This window comes from Trachypithecus francoisi, unplaced genomic scaffold (assembly GCF_009764315.1).
Source record: "Trachypithecus francoisi isolate TF-2019V2 unplaced genomic scaffold, Tfra_2.0 Lachesis_group11, whole genome shotgun sequence".
NCBI classification, from domain to species: Eukaryota; Metazoa; Chordata; class Mammalia; order Primates; family Cercopithecidae; genus Trachypithecus; species Trachypithecus francoisi.
In genome coordinates this window covers 99,730,299-99,752,368 of record NW_022681456.1, presented here as the reverse complement: position 1 = coordinate 99,752,368, position 22,070 = coordinate 99,730,299, and the positions used below count along the sequence as shown (strand labels likewise).

The window sequence follows — 22,070 nt, the reverse complement described above, 5'->3', positions numbered from 1 at the left end:
TGTTTTAACACAAATTTTAATTTAACAAATATACATAAACAAAAACTCTTTGGGATCCTCAATGATTTTTTTTTTTTTTTTTTGAAACAGAGTCTCCCTCTGTCACCCAGGCTGGAGTGCAGTGGCGCGATCTCAGCTCACTGCAAGCTCCGGCTCCCAAGTTCATGCCATTCTCCTGCCTCAGCCTCCCAAGTGGCTGGGACTACAGATGCCCGCTACCATGCCTGGCTAATTTTTTTGTATTTTTAGTAGAGACAGGGTTTCACCGGTTAGCCAGGATGGTCTCGATCTCCTGACCTCGTGATCCGCCCACCTCGGCCTCCCAAAGTGCTGGGATTACAGGCGTGAGCCACTGCACCCTGCCTGGGATCCTCAATAATTTTTAAGAACGTAAATGGGGCCAGGCGCGGTGGCTCAAGCCTGTAATCCCAGCACTTTGGGAGGCCGAGACGGGCAGATCACGAGGTCAGGAGATCAAGACCATCCTGGCTAACATGGTGAAACCCCGTCTCTACTAAAAAATACAAAAAACTAGCCGGGCGAGGTGGCGGCCGCCTGTAGTCCCAGCTACTTGGGAGGCTGAGGCAGGAGAATGGCGTGAACCCAGGAGGCGGAGCTTGCAGTGAGCTGAGATCCGGCCACCGCACTCCAGCCCGGGTGACAGAGCGAGACTCCGTCTCTTAAAAAAAAAAAAAAAAAAAAAAAGAACGTAAATGGGTCCTGGGGTATATTTGAAAAATACTACCAGAAAGTATTATTTCAATTACTGAAACCTACAAATGGTAAAGTGTTTTCTCATCACCAACATAAAAATATGAAGGTAAAACCAATAGAATTGCTCTGAAATATACGGGGAATACAAAATCTAAGATGCTTCTTTAGTGAGTTACATTTATATCATGTATCTTTTAGATTTTTATAAATTTTGTTTTCTCTCTCTATATATATTTTTGAGATGGAGTCCCACTCTGTTGCCAGGCTGGAATGCAGTAAGACGATCTTGGCTCACTGCAACCTCTGCCTTCCAGGTTCAAGCAATTCTCCTGCCTCAGCCTCCCAAGTAGCTGGGATTACATACACCCAGCTAATTTTTGTATTTTTAGTAGACACAGGGTTTCACCATGTTGGCCAGGCTGGTCTTGAACTCCTGACCTCAAGTGATCCACCCACCTCAGCCTCCCAAAGTGTTAGGATTATAGGGGTGAGCCACTGTGCCTGGCTTATAATGGTATTTTAATTTGTATGTTGAACAAGGATTGCTCTTAAGGTACAACATTAACAGCAACTCTACTTTTGTCTCCCTTGGTCCCTCCAAAGCTGTCCATTGAAGGATCATTCTTCCCCTGCTCTTTAATGAAAATTTAGTTAATACCATGACTTCAAATTATTTCCACTATAGCACGCTCAACCAGCTGGGCACGGTGACTCACGCTTGTAATCCCAGCACTTTGGGAGGCCAAGGTGGGCGGATCACCTGAAGTCAGGAGTTGGAGAACAGCCTGGCCAACATGGTGAAACATGATTTCTACTAAAAATACAAAAATTAGCCGGGCATGATGGTGGGCATCTGTAATCCCAGCTACTTGGGATTGCCTTAGGGGGCTGAGGCAGAAGAATCACTTGAACCTGGGAGGCAGAGGTTGCAATGAGTTGAAATTGCACCACTGTACTCCAGCCTGGGCGGGAGAGCGAGACTCAGTCTTGAAAAAAAAAAAAGAAAGAAAAAAAAGGATGCTCAACCACATTTGTTTTTTTTTTGTTTTTGGAAATGGAGTTTCACTCTTGTTGCCCAAGCTGGAGTGCAATGACTCGATCTCAGCTCATTGCAATCATTTAGTGTGATTAAGCTCATTGCACTCATTAATCATTTAGTGTAATTAAGCTTTCCTGGTGTCTGGAATCAAACCAACTAGGCATTTATCTTAAATCCATCATCTGTTAACATATCTTTGGTTACTAGTGATCTCTATAATGACATAATTTATCTCAAAAGACTCCTTGGTTTGAAAATCTGATTAACCACTGCAATATATTTTCCAGACTTGAAAACTAGTATTTAGGCTGGGGATGGTGATTCACGCCTGTAATCCCAGCACTTTGGGAGACTGAGGCAGGTGGATCACCTGAGGTCAGGAGTTCAAGACCAGCCTGGCCAACATGGTGAAACTCTGTCTCTATTAAAAATACAAAAATTAGCTGGGCAGGGTGGTGCAAGCCTGTAATCCCAGCTACTTGGGAGGCTGAGGCACGAGAAGCACTTGAATCCAGGAGGTGGAGGTTGCAGTGAGCCAAGATCGTGCCACTGCACTCCAGCCTGGGTGACACAGTGAGATTCTGCCTCAAAAAAAGAAAAAAGAAAATTAGTATTTGTTGCTTCTCTCTACAGATGCTTCTCAATTTATGATGGGGTTATACCCTGATAAACTCATTGTAAGTCAAAAATACACAAAGTCGAAAATGTGTTCAATATACCTAACTTACTGAACAATATAGCTTAGCCTAGCCTACATGCTCAGAACACTTAAATTAGCCTACAGGTGGGCACAATTATCTGACACAAAGCCTATTTTTTAATAAAGTGTTGACTATCTCATGTAATCTATTGAATATTATACTGAAAATGAAAAAAATGGTTGCCTAGGTTCTTGAAGTATGGCTTCTACTGAATGCATATGGCTTTTGCACCACTGTAAAGTCAAAAAACTGTAAATTGATCATTTTAAGTCAGGGATCATCTGTGTGGTGACAGCCACCATGCCCAACCAATTAATTTTTAATAGCTTAAAAATAATCCACATGATATAAAATTCAAAAGATATAAAAGGGTATACAATGACATTTTTTTCCTACTCTTGTTCCTTTACAACTTTCTGTGGAGCTAACCCCAGTTAACAGTTACTTGTTTTCTTTTTTCTTTCTTTCTTTTTTTGACACAGGGTCTCACTCTGTTACCCAGATTGGAGTGCAGTGGGGTGATCATGGCTCACTGCAGCCTTGACGTCCCAGGCTCAAGTGATCTACCCACCTTAGCCTCCCACAGTGCTGGGATTACAGTTATAAGCCACCGCACCCAGCCACCAGTGTCCTTGCTGGCTCCAGTTTCTTAAGAAATGTCTTTGCATAAAGTAAGATCTAATCTTCACTACAGATGTTACTGATACCCAGATACAATCTATGGTTACAGCCTTAACCAAGGCTGGAAACCTAAAAATAAAAGTAAGAAGTTGTCAAAGGGACTTCCTAAAAATAAAAGAAAAGTTGTCAAAGGAAGTTCCTAAAAATAAAAGAGAAGTTGTCAAAGGAACTTCCAGGATAATAACCTACAGAATAATTGTTTAGACTGGCTGGGCATGGTGGCTCACGCCTGTGATCCCAGCACTTTGGGAGGCTGAAGCGGGTGGATCATGAGGTCAGGAGCCTGGCCTGGCCAATATGGTGAAACCCCATCTCTACTAAAAATATAAAAATCACCTGGATGTGGTGAGGTGCGCCTGTAGTCCTAGCTACTTGGGAGGCTGAGGCAGGAGAATCACTTGAACCTGGAAGGCAGAGGTTGCAGTGAGCCAAGACTGCACCACTGCACTCCAGCCTGGGCGACAGAGCAAGACTGTCTCAAAAAAAAAAAAAAAAAAAAAGAATAATTGTTTACACTGTAATAAGAGAAATAAGCTGGAAGAACTGGGCATACCTACTGATTTACAAGTTAGATCCAGTATATATTACAGTGTGGGACCTATTATAGGGGTAATATGAAAGGGTGCCACGGTTTCTAGGGTAGGAGGATATATACCATGGCTCTTATACAGGCAAAATAGGCTATTGCTATTTTGTTCTCCTCCAGTGAAGAGTCTAAGAGTCCAAATTATTCTGACCTTTTTTGTTGGTTTGTTTGAGACGGAGTTTCGCTCTTGTTGCCCAGGCTGGAGTGCAGTGGTGCGATCTCAGCTCACTGCAACCTCCACCTCCCAAGTTCAAGCGATTCTCCTGCTTCAATCTCCTGAGTAGCTGGGATTACAGGTGCATACCACTAGGCCTGGCTAATTTTGTATTTTTAGTAGAGATGGGGTATCTTCATGTTAGTCAGGCTGGTCTCAAACTCCCGGCCTCAGGTGATCCACTCGCCTTGGCCTCCCAAAGTACTGGGGTCATAGGCATGAGCCACTGCGCCCGGCTATTCTGATCCTGATATCTGCAGTTTGATAATAGTTAACAAGTCATTTAGTGTATTTGATAGATGTAATACAAACTTGAAATTTTCTTATTGTTTACATAAAGCATCATGTTCAATATCATGAACACAACCACTGCTGCCATCATAATCCTCTTCATAGCTAACATTTATTGAGCACTGGCCACCACCTTCATTTATCATTATCATGACTAACATTTATTGAGCTCTTACTATGTGCAAGGCCATCATATAAAGAGTTGTCAGAGGCCGGGCACAGCAGCTCACGTCTATAATCCTAGCACTCTAGGAGGCCGAGGCAGGTGGATTGCCTGAGCTCAGGAGTTCGAGACCAGTGTGGGCAACATGGGGAAATCCCATCTCTGCTAAAAACACAAAAAAACTTAGCCTGGTGTGGTGGCATGTGCCTGTAGTCCCAGCTACTTAGGAGGCTGAGGCAGGAGAATTGCTTGAACCCAGGAGGTGGAAGTTGCAGTGAGCTGAGATTGCGCCACTGCACTCCAGCTTGGGTGACAGCGAGACTCCGTCTCCCAAAAAATAAAAAAAAAATAAAAAAAAAGAATTGTCAGATAATCATGACATAGTACCTATGAGGTAGGTACTCTCATTATGCCTATTTTACAGATGAGGAAACTGAATAATGAAATGGGTTAAGTAATGTACTCAAGGTCACACAGTTAGTAAAAGATGAAGCCAGGATTTGAACCCAAGCAATCTAACGCACTAACCTGTTATCAAGGGGCATCCATGGAAGAGTAATATACGTATCTGAGGACAGTAAGTAAGGATAGCTTCTACAGCCCCATCAGTCAGATTTACACAATGTCCCATATGAATCTCCTATGCAAAAATAAAGAAAATAAAGTCAAATGAAGACAAAGATCTATAATAACAGTATGAACAATTTTGAGAAACATTCTGATACAAAAAGAACCAGGTATCTACTTGCAAGAAAAAGTATATAGAAAAGACGAATGTAAGTCTGAAGTAATTTGGACAGAGCAGCTTAAAAAGTTAAATGCCCAACCATTTTATTTTATTTTATTTTTTTGAGACGGAGTCTCGCTCTGTCGCCCAGGCTGGAGTGCAGTGGCTGGATCTCAGCTCACTGCAAGCTCTGCCTCCTGGGTTTACGCCATTCTCCTGCCTCAGCCTCCCAAGTAGCTGGGACCACAGACGCCCGCCACCTTGCCCACCTAGTTTTTTGTATTTTTTAGTAGAGACAGGGTTTCACCATGTTAGCCAGGATGGTCTCGATCTCCTGACCTCGTGATCCGCCCGTCTCGGCCTCCCAAAGTGCTGGGATTACAGGCTTCAGCCACTGTGCCCGGCCCCAACCATTTTGTAAAGTAATGTGTAATATCTATTAAAGCTGAAGATGAGTATGCCCCAGAACCCAGCAATTCCAATTGTTGATATATATTACAGAGAATCTCTTCTACATGTGCACAAGGAAACAATTTATAAATACGCCTTTTGTAGTATTACTTGTAATGGTAAAAAAAGTGGAGAACAGGAAAATCAATGCTTTATAAATAGAATAAGGGAAAACAGCTAAAATGAAAAATATCTACTTGTATTAATAGACATGAATCTCAAACATGTTAGTTCAGACCCTCTGGCAAACAGTATGGTAGTATCTTATAAAGATACTGTATTTTAAAAAACATGTATTTGCTATATGACCCAGCAATTTCACTCATAGGCATTTACCCAAGAAAAATGAAAACATATGTCTTCACAGAGGTTTGCATGCAAATGTCTGTAGCAGTATTCCTAACAGTCCAAAATTGGCAACAACCCAAATGTCCATCAAATGATAAAATTATTTTTTAATTTTTTAAAAATTTCCGTAGGTTTTTGGGGAACAGGTGGTATTTGGTTACGTAAGTTCTTTAGTGGTCATTTGTGAGATTTTGGTGCACCCATCAACCAAGCAGTATACACAGAACCCGATTTTTAGTCTTTTACCCCTCACCTCCTTCCCACCCTTCCCCCCGAGTCCCCAAAGTCCATTGTGTCATTCTTATGCCTTTGCATCATCACAGTTTGTCTCCTACTTATGAGTGAGAACATATGATGTTTGCTTTTCCATTCCTGAGTTAATTCACTTAGAAGAATAGTCTCCAATCCCATCCAGGTTGCTGTGAATGCCATTTATTAATTCGTTTTTATGGCTGAGTAGTATTCCATTGTATACATTTACCACAGTTTCTGTATCCACTCGTTGACTGATGGGCATTTGGGTTGGTTGCACATTTTTGCAATTGCAAATTATGCTGCTATAAACGTGTGTGCAAGTATCTTTTTCGTATAATGACTTCTGTTTCTCTGGGTAGATACTCAGTAGTGGGATTGCTGGATCAAATGGTACTTCTACTTTTAGTTATTTAAGGAATCTCCACACTGTTTTCGATAGTGTTTGTGCTAGTTTACATTTCCATCAGCAGTGTAGCAGTGTTCCCTGTTCACTGCATGCACACCAACATCTATTATTTTTTGATTTTTTTGATTATGGCCATTCTTACAGGAGTGAGGTGGTATCGCATTGTGGTTTTGATTTGTATTTCTCCAATCATTAGTGATGTTGAGCATTTTTTTATGTTTGTTGGCCATTTGTATATCTTCTTTTTTTTTTTTTTTTTTTTTTTTTGAGACGGAGTCTCGCTCTGTGGCCCAGGCTGGAGTGCAGTGGCGGATCTCAGCTCACTGCAAGCTCCGCCTCCTGGGTTCACGCCATTCTCCTGCCTCAGCCTCCCGAGTAGCTGGGACTACAGGCGCCCGCCACCTCGCCCGGCTAGTTTTTTGTATTTTTTTTTTTTAGTAGAGACGGGGTTTCACCGTGTTCGCCAGGATGGTCTCGATCTCCTGACCTCGTGATCCGCCCGTCTCGGCCTCCCAAAGTGCTGGGATTACAGGCTTGAGCCACCACGCCCGGCCCTGTATATCTTCTTTTGAGAATTGTCTATTCATGTTCTTAGCCCACTGTTTGATGGGACTGTTTGCTTTTTTCTTGCTAATTTGAGTTTGTTCTAGATTCTGGATATTAGTCCTTTGTCAGATGTATAGATTGTGAAGATTTTTCTCCCACTCTGTGGGTTATCTGTTTACTCTGCTGACTGTTCCTTTTGCCATGCAAAAGCTCTTTTAAGTTTAATTAAATCCCAGCTATTTATCTTTGCATCACATGGTAAAATTATAAATAAATTATGGCATATCCATACTATGGAATACTACTCAGCAATAAGAAGGGGCTGAGTGCGGTGGCTCACCCCTGTACTCCTAGCACTTTGGGAGGCCGAGGTGGGTGGATCACGAGGTCAGGAGATCGAGACCATCCTGGCTTACGTGGTGAAACCCCCCGTCTCTACTAAAAATACAAAAAAAATAGCTGGGTGTGGTGGCACGTGCCTGTATTCCCAGCTACTTGGGAGGCTGAGGCAGGAGAATCATTTGAACCTGGGAGATGGAGGTTGCAGTGAGCGGAGATCGTGCCACTGCACTCCAGCCTGGGCAACAGAGCGAGACTCCATCTCGAAAAAAAAAAAAAAGAAATGAAATATTAACATATGCAACAACACGGATCAATCTCACAAACACTATGCTAAGTGAAGGAAGTAAAATAAAGAAATAAAAACCAAAATACTATATTATATTCTGCAGAATTCCATTTACATAAAATTATATTTATATAAAGTTGAATTTATATACAATTATAGAAAAGCCAAAACAATGACAAAGTAAATCAGTGGCTGCCTAAGAGAGGGTCACAGAAGAGGATCAAGTACAAAGGACTAGAGACAAAAAAACAAAATAAAACCACAGAGAAAACAGACAACTTTTTAGGGTGATGAAAATGTTCTATATATCAATTGTGGTGGTGGTTATATGGCTGTATAACAACTACCAAAATTTATCCAACTATGCACATAAAATGAATGAATTTTCTTGTATGTAAATTATACCTCAATTACACCTGAAAAATTTCAGAAAACATAATTTTGAATAACACAAATTGTAAAGGGACATATATTATGAAGCTATTATGTAAAATTTGAAAACATATAAAACACGGCTATATCGTATTTATGGATTTATACATAATAGAAAAAGTATCCATTTCTGTCTGAGCAGGGTCCACAGGAAGGAAAAAAAGAAAAGGTATCCAAACATGCAAGGAGAGATACATAATCATATTTAGAATAGTGGTTACCTCTGAAGGCAGAAAGGGAGAATAATTGAGCATGGCTTTAGATGTAACATTATTTTATTTTATTTTACTTTATTTTTTTTTTGAGACAGAGTGTGATTCTTATTGCCCACACTGGATTGCAATGGAGCAGTCTCGGCTCATTGCAACCTCCACTTCCAGGGTTCAAGTGATTCTTCTGCCTCAGCCTCCCGAGTAGCTGCAATTACAGGTGTGTGCGACCACGCCTGGCTAATTTTTGTATTTTTAGTAGAGACAAGATTTCACGACGTTGGTCAGGCTGGCCTCAAATTCTGACCTCAAGTGATCCACCCGCCTCGCCTCTCAAAGTGTTGGGATTACAGGCGTGAGCTACTGCACCCAGCTGTAACATTATTTTAGAAAAAGAACAAATCCAGCACTTTGGGAGGCCAAGGTGGGCAGATCACCTGAGGTCATGAGTTCAAGACCAGCGTGGCCAACACAGTGAAATCCCATCTCTACTAAAAATACAAAAATTAGCTGGGTGTGGTGGTCTGCACCTGTAGTCCCAGTTACTTGGGAAGCTGAGGCAGAAGACTCGCTTGAACCTGGGAGGTGGAGGTTGCAGTGAGCCGAGATCACTGCATACCAGCCTGAGTGACAAAGTGTAACTCTGTTTCAAAAACAACAACAACAACAAAATTAAATGAAGGCATTAAAAAAAGAAAATAATTCTGGCAGATTAGGGTCTTACTGAAATTGCATACTCATAGCATAACTTTTATGGAAAACAATTTAGGACTGTTAAAAAAGTATTCATACCTATTAATCCATTTGTTCCATTTTGGGGAGTTCATTATAGCAATGGAAGGAAAAGTGATTTCCCAATATATAATTATTTCTAATAGTTAAAAACCAGAAACAATCTGAATTACCAACAATAAAAAACAAGTAAAGTATGTTACATTATATGGACAGTCTGTTCTCTGATATGCCAGGATCTAGAACAGTAAATGCTTAATAAATATTTATTAATAAATGAAATTTTATACTGCAAATTAAATTTTAATTGTAAGGATTTTTATAGAAAAAGTTATGAAATGACTGTAATATAAGGCCAAAAATGTGATAACATTTATTGAGGTACTACCACGTATCTGGAATTGTATTAAAAGCTGAGGATAAAATAAACAAAATGAGGAACACAATGATCAACAGAGATTTCAGAAACGATCATGATATTTGCTAAATGTTGTAACGTAAGTTTGTACTGAGCTTGTCGATCTTTTTTTTCTTTAATATTATAATTTTTTAATTTTTTTGAGACAACGTCTCACTCTGTTCCCCAAGCTGGAGTGCAGTGCTACAAACATGGTTCACTGTAGCCTCAACCTCCCAAGTTCAATTGATCTCCCCACCCCAGCCTCCCGAGTGGCTGGGAGTACGGGCATGCACCACTACCTCTGGCTAATTTTTTTTTTTTTTTTTAAGATGGAGTTTTGCTTTTGTTGCCCAGGCTGCGTGCAATGGCACGATCTCAGCTCACTGTAACCTCCACCTCCCAGGTTCAAGCCTTAGCCTTCTGAGTAGCATGCACCACCACACCCAGCTAATTTTGTATTTTCAGTAGAGACAGGGTTTCTCCATGTTGGTCAGGCACATCTCCGAACTCCTGACCTTACGTGATTCACCTGCCTCAGCCTCCCAAAGGGCTGGGATTACGGGCGTGAGCCACCATGTCTGGCCAATTTTTGTATTTTTCTTTTTTTTTTTTTTTAATTATACTTTAAGTTCTAGGGTACATGTGCATAACGTGCAGGTTTGTTACATATGTATACTTGTGCCATGTTGGTGTGCTGCACCCATCAACTCGTCAGCACCCATCAATTCGTCATTTATATCAGGTATAACTCCCAATGCAATCCCTCCCCCCACCCCCTCCCCATGATAGGCCCCGATGTGTGATGTTCCCCTTCCCGAGTCCAAGTGATGTCATTGTTCAGTTCCCACCTATGAGTGAGAACATGCAGTGTTTGGTTTTCTGTTCTTGTGATAGTTTGCTAAGAATGATGGTTTCCAGCTGCATCCATGTCCCTACAAAGGACGCAAACTCATCCTTTTTTATGGCTGCATAATATTCCATGGTGTATACGTGCCACATTTTCTTAATCCAGTCTGTCACAGATGGACATTTGGGTTGATTCCAAGTCTTTGCTATTGTGAATAGTGCTGCAATAAACATGCGTGTGCATGTGTCTTTATAGCAGCATGATTTATAATCCTTTGGGTATATACCCAGTAGTGGGATGGCTGGGTCAAATGGTACATCTAGTTCTAGATCCTTGAGGAATCGCCATACTGTTTTCCATAATGGTTGAACTAGTTTACAATCCCACCAACAGTGTAAAAGTGTTCCTATTTCTCCACATCCTCTCCAGCACCTGTTGTTTCCTGACTTTTTAATGATTGCCATTCTAACTGGTGTGAAATGGTATCTCATTGTGGTTTTGATTTGCATCTCTCTGATGGCGAGTGATGATGAGCATTTTTTCATGTGTCTGTTGGCTGTATGAATGTCTTCTTTTGAGAAATGTCTGTTCATATCCTTTGCCCACTTTTTGATGGGGTTGTTTGTTTTTTTCTTGTATATTTGTTTGAGTTCTTTGTAGATTCTGGCTATTAGCCCTTTGTCAGATGAGTAGATTGCAAAAATTTTCTCCCATTCTGTAGGTTGCCTGTTCACTCTGATGGTAGTTTCTTTTGCTGTGCAGAAGCTCTTTAGTTTAATTAGATCCCATTTGTCAATTTTGGCTTTTGCTGCCATTGCTTTTGGTGTTTTAGACATGAAGTCCTTACCCATGCCTATGTCCTGAATGGTACTACCTCAGTTTTCTTCTAGGGTTTTATGGTATTAGGTCTAACATTTAAGTCTCTAATCCATCTTGAATTAATTTTCGTATAAGGAGTAAGGAAAGGATCCAGTTTCAGCTTTCTACTTATGGCTAGCCAATTTTCCCAGCACCATTTATTAAATAGGGAATCCTTTCCCCATTTCTTGTTTCTCTCAGGTTTGTCAAAGATCAGATGGCTGTAGATGTGTGGTATTATTTCTGAGGACTCTGTTCTGTTTCATTGGTCTATATCTCTGTTTTGGTACCAGTACCATGCTGTTTTGGTTACTGTAGCCTTGTAGTATAGTTTGAAGTCAGGTAGCGTGATGCCTCCAGCTTTGTTCTTATGGCTTAGGATTGTCTTGGCAATGCGGGCTCTTTTTTGGTTCCATATGAACTTTAAAGCCGTTTTTTCCAATTCTGTGAAGAAAGTCATTGGTAGCTTGATGGGGATGGCATTGAATCTATAAATAACCTTGGGCAGTATGGCCATTTTCATGATATTGATTCTTCCTATCCATGAGCATGGTATGTTCTTCCATTTGTTAGTGTCCTCTTTTATTTCACTGAGCAGTGGTTTGTAGTCCTCCTTGAAGAGGTCCTTTACATCCCTTGTAAGTTGGATTCCTAGGTATTTGATTCTCTTTGAAGCAATTGTGAATGGAAGTTCATTCATGATTTGGCTCTCTGTTTGTCTGTTACTGGTGTATAAGAATGCTTGTGATTTTTGCACATCAATTTTGTATCCTGAGACTTTGCTGAAGTTGCTTATCAGCTTAAGGAGATTTTGGGCTGAGACAATGGGGTTTTCTAAATATACAATCATGTCATCTGCAAAGAGGGACAATTTGACTTCTTCTTTTCCTAACTGGATACCCTTGATTTCTTTCTCTTGCCTGATTGCCCTAGCCAGAACTTTCAACACTATGTTGAATAGGAGTGGTGAGAGAGGGCATCCCTGTCTTATGCCAGTTTTCAAAGGGAATTTTTCCAGTTTTTGCCCATTCAGTATGATATTGGCTGTGGGTTTGTCATAAATAGCTCTTATTATTTTGAGGTATGTTCCATCAATACCAAATTTATTGAGCGTTTTTAGCATGAAGGGCTGTTGAATTTTGTCAAAAGCCTTTTCTGCATCTATTGAGATAATCATGTGGTTCTTGTCTTTGGTTCTGTTTATATGCTGGATTACGTTTATTGATTTGCGAATGTTGAACCAGCCTTGCATCCCAGGGATGAAGCCCACTTGATCATGGTGGATAAGCTTTTTGATGTGCTGCTGAATCCGGTTTGCCAGTATTTTATTGAGGATTTTTGCATCGATGTTCATCAGGGATATTGGTCTAAAATTTTCTTTTTTTGTTGTGTCTCTGCCAGGCTTTGGTATCAGGATGATGTTGGCCTCATAAAATGAGTTAGGGAGGATTCCCTCTTTTTCATTGATTGGAATAGTTTCAGAAGGAATGGTACCAGCTCCTCCTTGTACCTCTGGTAGAATTCAGCTGTGAATCCGTCTGGTCCTGGACTTTTTTTGGTTGGTAGGCTATTAATTATTGCCTCAATTTCAGAGCCTGCTATTGGTCTATTCAGGGATTCAACTTCTTCCTGGTTTAGTCTTGGGAGAGTGTAAGTGTCCAGGAAATTATCCATTTCTTCTAGATTTTCTAGTTGATTTGCGTAGAGGTGTTTATAGTATTCTCTGATGGTAGTTTGTATTTCTGTGGGGTCCGTGGTGATATCCCCTTTATCATTTTTTATTGCGTCTATTTGATTCTTCTCTCTTTTCTTCTTTATTAGTCTTGCTAGCGGTCTGTCAATTTTGTTGATTTTTTCAAAAAACCAACTCCTGGATTCATTGATTTTTTTGGAGGGTTTTTTGTGTCTATCTCCTTCAGTTCTGCTCTGATCTTAGTTATTCTTGCCTTCTGCTAGCTTTTGAATGTGTTTGCTCTTGCTTCTGCAGTTCTTTTAATTGTGATGTTAGAGTGTCCATTTTAGATCTTTCCAGCTTTCTCTTGTGGGCATTTAGTGCTATAGATTTCCCTCTACACATTGCTTTAAATGTGTCCCAGATTCTGGTATGTTGTATCTTTGTTCTCATTGGTTTCAAAGAACATCTTTATTTCTGCCTTCATTTTGTTATGTACCCAGTAGTCATTCAGGAGCAGGTTGTTCAGTTTCCATGTAGTTGAGCGGTTTTGATTGAGTTTCTTAGTCCTGAGTTCTAGTTTGATTGCACTGTGGTCTGAGAGACAGTTTGTTATAATTTCTGTTCTTTTACCTTTGCTAAGGAGTGCTTTACTTCCAATTATGTGGTCAATTTTAGAATAAGTGCGATGTGGTGCTGAGAAGAATGTATATTCTGTTGATTTGGGGTGGAGAGTTCTATAGATGTATATTAGGTCTGCTTGGTGCAGGGATGAGTTCAATTCCTGGATATCCTTGTTAACTTTCTGTCTCGTTGATCTGTCTAATGTTGACAGTGGAGTGTTGAAGTCTCCCATTATTATTGTATGGGAGTCTAAGTCTCTTTGTAAGTCTCTAAGGACTTGCTTTATGAATCTGGGTGCTCCTGTATGGGTGCATATATATTTAGGATAGTTAGCTCTTGCTGTTGAATTGATCCCTTTACCATTATGTAATGGCCTTCTTTGTCTTTTTGATCTTTGATGGTTTAAAGTCTATTTTATCAGAGACTAGGATTGCAACCTCTGCTTTTTTTTGTTCTCCATTTGCTTGGTAGATCTTCCTCCATCCCTTTATTTTGAGTCTATGTATGTCTCTGCATGTGAGACGGGTCTCCTGAATACAGCAGACTGATGGGTCTTGACTCTTTATCCAGTTTGCCAGTCTGTGTCTTTTAATTGGAGCATTTAGTCCATTAACATTTAAGGTTAATATTGTTATGTGTGAACTTGATCCTGCCATTATGATATTAACTGGTTGTTTTGCTCGTTAGTTGATGCAGTTTCTTCCTAGCCTCGATGGTCTTTACATTTTGGCATGTTTTTGCAATGGCTGGTACCGGTTGTTCCTTTCCATGTTTAGGGCTTCCTTCAGGGTCTCTTGTAAGGCAGGCCTGGTGGTGACAAAATCTCTAAGCATTTGCTTATCTGTAAAGGATTTTATTTCTCCTTCACTTATGAAACTTAGTTTGGCTGGATATGAAATTCTGGGTTGAAAATTCTTTTCTTTAAGAATGTTGAATATTGGCCCCCACTCTCTTCTGGCTTGTAGAGTTTCTGCCGAGAGATCTGCTGTTAGTCTGATGGGCTTCCCTTTGTGGGTAACCCGACCTTTCTCTCTGGCTGCCCTTAAGATTTTTTCCTTCATTTCAACTTTGGTGAATCTGGCAATTATGTGTCTTGGAGTTACTCTTCTCGAGGAGTATCTTTGTGGCGTTCTCTGTATTTCCTGAATTTGAATGTTGGCCTGCCCTACTAGGTTGGGGAAGTTCTCCTGGATGATATCCTGAAGAGTGTTTTCCAACTTGGTTCCATTTTCCCCCTCACTTTCAGGCACCCCAATCAGACGTAGATTTGGTCTTTTTACATAATCCCATACTTCTTGCAGGCTTTGTTCATTTCTTTTTCTTCTTTTTTCTTTTGGTTTCTCTTCTCGCTTCATTTCATTCATTTGATCCTCAATCGCTGATACTCTTTCTTCCAGTTGATCGAGTCGGTTACTGAAGCTTGTGGATTTGTCACGTATTTCTCGTGTCATGGTTTTCATCTCTGTCATTTCATTTATGACCTTCTCTGCATTAATTATTCTAGCTATCAATTCTTCCACTCTTTTTCAAGATTTTTAGTTTCTTTGCGCTGGGTACGTAATTCCTCCTTTAGCTCTGAGAAGTTTGATGGACTGAAGCCTTCTTCTCTCATTTCGTCAAAGTCATTCTCTGACCAGCTTTGATCCGTTGCTGGCGATGAGCTGCGCTCCTTTGCAGGGGGAGATGCGCTCTTATTTCTTGAATTTCCAGCTTTTCTGCCCTGCTTCTTCCCCATCTTCGTGGTTTTATCTGCCTCTGGTCTTTGATGATGGTGACGTACTGATGGGGTTTTGGTATAGGTGTTCTTCCTGTTTGATAGTTTTCCTTCTAATAGTTAGGACCCGCAGCTGTAGGTCTGCTGGAGATTGCTTGAGGTCCACTCCAGACCCTGTTTGCCTGGGTATCAGCAGCAGAGGTTGCAGAAGATAGAATATTGCTGAACAGCGAGTGTACCTGTCTGATTCTTACTTTGGAAGCTTCCTCTCAGGGGTGTACTCCACCCTGTGAGGTGTGGGGTGTCAGACTGCCCCTAGTGGGGGATGTCTCCCAGTTAGGCTACTCAGGGGTCAGGGACCCACTTGAGCAGGCAGTCTGTCCGTTCTCAGATCTCAACCTCCATGTTGGGAGATCCACTGCTCTCTTCAAAGCTGTCAGACAGAGTCGTTTGTGTCTGCACAGGCCTCTGCTGCTTCCCCTTTTGTTGTTTAGCTGTGCCCTGTCCCCAGAGGTGGAGTCTACAGAGACAGGCAGGTTTCCTTGAGCTGCTGTGAGCTCCACCCAGTTCGTGCTTCCCAGCAGCTTTGTTTACCTACTTAAGCCTCAGCAATGCCGGGCGCCCCTCCCCCAGCCTCGCTGCTGCCATTTCGGTTAGATCGCAGAGTGCTGTGCTAGCAATGAGGGAGGCTCCGTGGCCGTGGGACCCTCCCGGCCAGGTGTGGGTATAATCTCCTGGTGTGCCCGTTTGCTTAAAGCGCAGTATTGGGGTGGGAATTATCCGATTTTCCAGGTGTTGTGTGTCTCAGTTCCCCTGGCTAGGAAAAGGGATTCCCTTCCCCCTTGCGCTTCCCAGGTGAGGCAATGCCTCGCCCTGCTTCAGCTCTTGCTGGTCGGGCTGCAGCAGCTGACCAGCACCAATTGTCCAGCACTCCCCAGTGAGATGACTCCAGTACCTCAGTTGAAAATGCAGAAATCACTGATCTTCTGTGTCGCTCGCGCTGGGAGTTGGAGACTGGAGCTGTTCCTATTCGGCCATCTTGCTCTGCCCCTCTCTCTTTTTTTTTTAGATGGAGTTTTGCTCTTGTTGCCCAGGCTGAAGTGCAATGGTGCGATCTCAGCTCACCACAACCTCTGCCTCCTGGGTTCAAGCGATTCTCCTGCCTCAGCCTCTCGAGTAGTTGGGATTACAGGCCTGCACCACCACACCTGGCTAATTTTGTATTTTTAGTAGAGACAGGGTTTCTCCATGTTGGTCAGGCTGGTCTCAAACTCCCAACCTCAGGTGATCCACCCGCCTTGGCCTCCCAAAGTGCTGGGAATACAGGCGTGAGCCACCATGCCCAACCTGTATTTTTCATAGGGACAAGGTTTCACTATGTTGCCCAGGCTGTTCATGAATTCCTGGACTCAAGGGATCCACTTGCCTTGGCCTCCCAAAGTGCTGAAATTACAGAAGTGAGCTACCGCATTTGGCTTCTTGTCAATCTTTAGGAAAGGTCCTTAGACCTTTAATCAAATTGATTTCCAAAGTATAAATAATTTAGCAACATTAATAATTTAATTTCCCAGAATATAACAAATTAAAAGCAACAGATTAAAATGTGATGAAAGGTAGGCCTCTGCATTACCTATGAGAGTAGTCAGTTGAAAAAAAAAAAAGTTAGGGCTGGGTGCAGTGGCTCACATCTGTAATCCCAGTAGTTTGGGAGGCCAAGGAGGGTGGATCACCTGAAATCAAGTGTTTGGCCAACATGGTGAAACCCTGGCTCTACTAAAAATACAAAAATTAGCTGGATGTGGTGGCAGCTGCCTGTAATCCTAGCTACTTGGGAGGCTGAGGCAGGAGAATTGCTTGAACCTGGGAGGCGGAGGTTGCAGTGAGCTGAGATCACACCATTGCACTCCAGCCTGGGCCACAAAAGTAAAACTCTGTCTCAAAAAAAAAAAAAAGAAAAAAAAATTTAGGCCAGACATAGTGGCTTATACCTGTAATTCCAGCACTTTGGGAAGCCAAGGCAGGAGAACTGCTTGAGTCCAGGAGTTTGAGATCATCCTGGGCAACATGGCAAGACCCAGCTCTACAAAAAATAAAAAAGTAGCCAGGAGTGGTGGCACACACATGTAGCTCCAGCTATTCAGGAAGCTGAGGTGGGAGGACTGCTTGAGCCAGGGCAGTCAAGGCTGCCATAAGCCATGATCGGGCCCGTGTACTCCACCCTGGATGACAGAACAAGACCCTGTCTCAAAAAACAAAATTTAAGTTTGTCCTTCAGTTTGAGTCAGAGGATGCTATAAACCAAAGGTTAAAGTATATTCACTCAGGCCAAGCATGTGGCTCACACCTGTAGTGATCCAGCACTTTAGGAGGTCAAGACAGGGGCATCACTGAGGCCAGGAGTTTGAGACCAGCATGGGCAACATAACAAGACCCTGTCTCAACAAAACAAAACAAAACAAAACAATTTTTTAAAAAAGTATATTCACTCTACTTTAAGGAAGGCATTAAATTCTAATAAATTTCTAATAAATTTCCATTAAAATGTTTTGGCACTTTGGATAATCTTTGGAAAACTGAAAAAATAAAAAATATAATGATATGGCACTACAGTCACCAACACTTACTGGTTATTGCATTTTGTTCTCATTCTGCTTAGGTTGGGGCTCTTAATTTTATAATGCTGAGGTAAGTTTGTCAGTATGTTTACTATCATGCATAACAACTAATTTCTTGGTGGTTTTATTTGAAGGTGATAAACCAAGTTAACTGAGAACTTTATTTAAAATTATAGTAATTACAGGATAATGTTGTAAGCATTACATAACCTAGTGAATATAATGCAGTTAGTATACAGCCTGGCGTAACAGTAAGTGCTCGACAAATGTTTGCACTTAAAATACCAAAAATTACTGCTCCTGCATTTAGGATGCAACTTGGAATTCAAAACTTGGTATAATAATAATATGGTAATTTCTTTCTTTCTTTTTTTTTTTCTTTTCAAGATGGAGTTTCACTCCTGTTGCCCAGGCTGGAGTGCAATGGTGCAATCTTGGCTGACTGAAACCTCCCACCTCCCAGGTTCAAGCGATTCTCCTGCCTCAGCCTCCCAAGTAGCTGGGATTACAGGTACCTGCCACCATGCCCAGCTAATTTTTGTATTTTTAGTAGAGATGGGGTTTTTCCATGTTGGCCAGGCTGGTCTTGAACTCCTGACTTCAGGTGATCCACCTGTCTCGGCCTCCCAAAGTGCTGGGATTACAGGCATAAGTCACCATGCCCAGCCTAACATGGTTCTTAATAAAATATTTAAAAAATATATATGCTATCATACCCAGATATGTAAGATCACAAAAAAGAATCTCTTTGGGCAATAACTCAAGGATAAATATTTTGGCAAAAACATGGCATTGTCATTCCATTACAATAGTTGGCTTTTAAAAAAAATGTATTTATGGTCGGGCATGGTGGCTCACACCTATAATCCTAGCACTTTGGGAGGCCGAGGCGGGGTGTATCACTTGAGGTCAGAAGTCTGAGACCAGCCTGGTTAACATGGCAAAACCCTAATCTAATTAAAAAATATAAAAATCAGCTGGATGTGGTTAGCACATGCCTGTAGTCCCAGCTACTTAGGAGACAGAAGCTGGAGAATCACTTGAACTTGGGACATAGAGATTGCAGTGAGCTGAGATCACACCACTGCACTCCAGCCTGGGCGACAGAGCAAGACTCCATCTCAACATAAATAAATAAATAAATAAATAAACAAATAAATAAAATAAATATTAAAATGAAAAAAGTATTTCAATTATTTAAGATATAAGGTCTCACTATGTTGCCAGGCTGGACTCCAACTCTTGGGTTCAAGAGATCCTCCTGCCTCAGCCTCCCTGAGTAGCTGGGACTACAGGCATGCACCACTGTACCCTATTAAAATAGTTATTTTTACTAATATTTTTATAATTCATTTATAGCTGCTTACTTCCAAAAAGGATTTGATGTAGCTTACTGTTAAACAGCACAGTTATACTGTACCACTTGTCAACTGGGGAAGGCGAAAACCAAAATCCTGGAATAAAAGGCTTCCTAATATATTTAGAAATAGGTTACAAGTGTATTAGTGATTCAATTCAAAGGATGAACACAAATTTAAGAGCTTTTTTAGGCCGGGTGCGGTGGCTCACTCCTGTAATCCCAGCACTTTGGGTGGCCAAGGTGGTCTGATCACCTGAGGTCTGGAGTTTGAGACCAGCCTGGCCAACATGGTAAAACCCCATCTCTACTAAAAATACAAAAATTAGTTGGTGGTACACGTCTATAATCCCAGCTGCTTGAGGGGCTGAGGCACAAGAACTGCTTGAACTTGGGAGGTAGAAGTTGCAGTGAGCCGAGACCGTGCCACTACACTCCAGCCTGGGCAACAGTGCGAGACTCTGTCTCAAAAAAAAAAAAAAAAGATTTTTAAAAAAATGATCGTACAATGTGGCTATCAAGAAAAATAGGATGACAGGATGTCAAGATAATTAGTACTCCTGGTAGAAATATCATTAAGACCTGAAATCCTGTTATAAATAATATCACTTTACACTGATAAACATTCATAATCTTCATCCATAAGAAGATGATTCTTAAATCTGTTAGCAGCTAAAACTTCTGGGAAATAAAGCCTTTTATTGGAAGTAAAATGAGTTTTTATTTTAAAGCACCTTTATTTTATTTCCTAACTTAACAGTTTTTATTTACTCTGGCAATAAAGAGATACAACCCCCACCAACAAAGTCCCTAAAATACTTAATTGATAAAGCATTGGTTCTCTGCTAGGTTTTAAAAATAATTTCTGAGAATATAAACATTTAATCACCACCATCTTTATAATTATTTTAAAATTACCTCTAATTTCTTGGCACAAGGTCCACTAACAAGTGCAATCACACCACTGTCAGATACCTAAGCAAAGGGAAAAAGAAACACAGTCCATGAATCCAGACAACGGAAGTAGAATTTTCTAAAATGTATTCATTATTTAGATATAGTCTTATTGCCTCCCATTCATCAAACATGTGTTTTAGCCATATATAACTTCCACCCTTGTTACTTAATTGAGAGGAATATGCCAAAATATATTGCAATTACTTAACCACTAAAAGCATGAAGTGGTCAATGGTTTCAACAAAAACAAAATGAACTAATTGTTATATGTTCTCATTAGTCATGAAAATACATTTGGTAAACACATAGTCTATATGTTTGAAGCCTATATGTCATTTACCTGAGTAGCTGAAAAGTCAACACACTGCAAAAATGGGCAGTTTTTTCCTAATGCATGTAAGGACACATCAGTAATACTTAAGCAGCCACCTAAATCGATGATCTTTAGCAGCTGGCAATTGAGTGCAAGAGCAACCACTCCTTCATCAGTGAGATTGCAGCATCTTTTCAAAGAAGCTTCATGTAGGTATGAACAAGATGAAGCCACAGCTTTTATTCCTGGGGGAAAATATAATTATGTATCAATGAGCTATATGTATGTATATGCAGACATGAGAAGTGTGACTGATTTTCATTTTAGCAATCACCAATTCAATGTTAGCCCTTTTCAAAGTAGTCCACCTGTGAGGATATACTGATTTTCCAGTGATGCTGTCATTATTCAGAACTCTCTTGGAATGTTTCAGGAATTTTCTACACAGTCTGTAGTATCAGCAATTAATGGCAAGGCTTTATTGTCCACAGGTTAAATTGCTTTTAGGAAATAGCCAAAAGTCATTCAGAACCCAATTAGATAGTTAAATAGTAGGCGATTCTCCTTTTGGTTAGAACAAAAATTTTCAAGTAATCAAGTTAATTTTCTTGTGGACTTTGGAGGGAAACCAAAAGTTAATCTGCACAAATGGTTTCAGTCATGGTCTTCATGCTTACGGTTAGAAATTTATAGCTATGCCTATGTATTCTCTCTCGCTCCACTTTGACTCTGTTCTCAAAAGTGAATTTATTTTCTACCACCATGCTCCTTCTGTTAGCCTGGACCAATCTTACATTTTTCTGAGGGTCAAAAAAGAGAAGTCTTTAAATCCAGTTAAGCTGATATAACTGTACACTGGAGATGGGTGCACATAAATAGAAGAGTACTTTGGGGATCCTGGGCCCTTTGGTCATAAACAAACATGGTAGCACTGTTAAAAGATACCTTTATGGGGCCGAGCATGGTGGCTCAAGCCTGTAATCCCAGCACTTTGGGAGGCTGAGGCGGGTGGATCACAAGGTCAGGAGATCGAGACCATCTGGCTAACATGGTGAAACCCCGTCTCTACTAAAAATACAAAAAAAATTAGCCGGATAAGGTGGTGGGTGGGTGCCTGTAATCCCAGCTACTCGGGAGGCTGAGGCAGGAGAATGGCGTGAACCCGGGAGGCAGCTGACCTGAGATCGGGCCACTGCACTCCAGCCTGGGCGACAGAGCGAGACTCCGTCTCGAAAAAAAAAAAAGGGATACCTTTGTGGGCAAAACACACAGAAGGGAAGATGGTAAAATCATGGGTAGGTCATTCCTACTGTTTTCCATATCTTAAGAAAGAACTTTTTTTTTTTCTTAAGACCAGTTATTTTATTTACCAGTGTCCAGCATGGAAGTTGTGATACAATAAGAACTATATTTGACCTTTGTTCTCTGTCCCTGACATAGAGCTCCAAAAATCTTTGGAATTTCCTGAGTGATAGGAGTACCTTTTGTTAGTCATAAGAAGCCCCTTTTGATCACACCTGAGTTTAGGCTAATGAGGTGACAGCACAGGACCCTTAGCCTAAGGTTGGGGCCTGTCTCCAGAAAAATCAAG

The 22,070-nt window shown here is 41.1% G+C and overlaps 1 protein-coding gene across 7 annotated transcripts in view; it reads right to left on the bottom strand.

The window, feature by feature from the left end:
• AMN1 (antagonist of mitotic exit network 1 homolog) overlaps positions 1-22,070 on the bottom strand; it is a 67,335-nt gene that overhangs the window by 12,913 nt on the left and 32,352 nt on the right. For 6 of the 7 annotated variants that reach the window (XM_033222479.1, XM_033222483.1, XM_033222482.1 and 3 more), the window contains 3 exons: positions 20,507-20,724; positions 20,128-20,184; positions 4,918-5,029 (listed from right to left, as the gene is read on the bottom strand). In XM_033222479.1, coding sequence (XP_033078370.1) covers positions 4,918-5,029; positions 20,128-20,184; positions 20,507-20,724 — 387 coding nt within the window. Of the gene's footprint in view, positions 1-4,917; positions 5,030-9,236; positions 9,262-20,127; positions 20,185-20,506; positions 20,725-22,070 lie in introns of those variants that run through there. The other variant, XM_033222481.1, reaches the window with a different exon arrangement.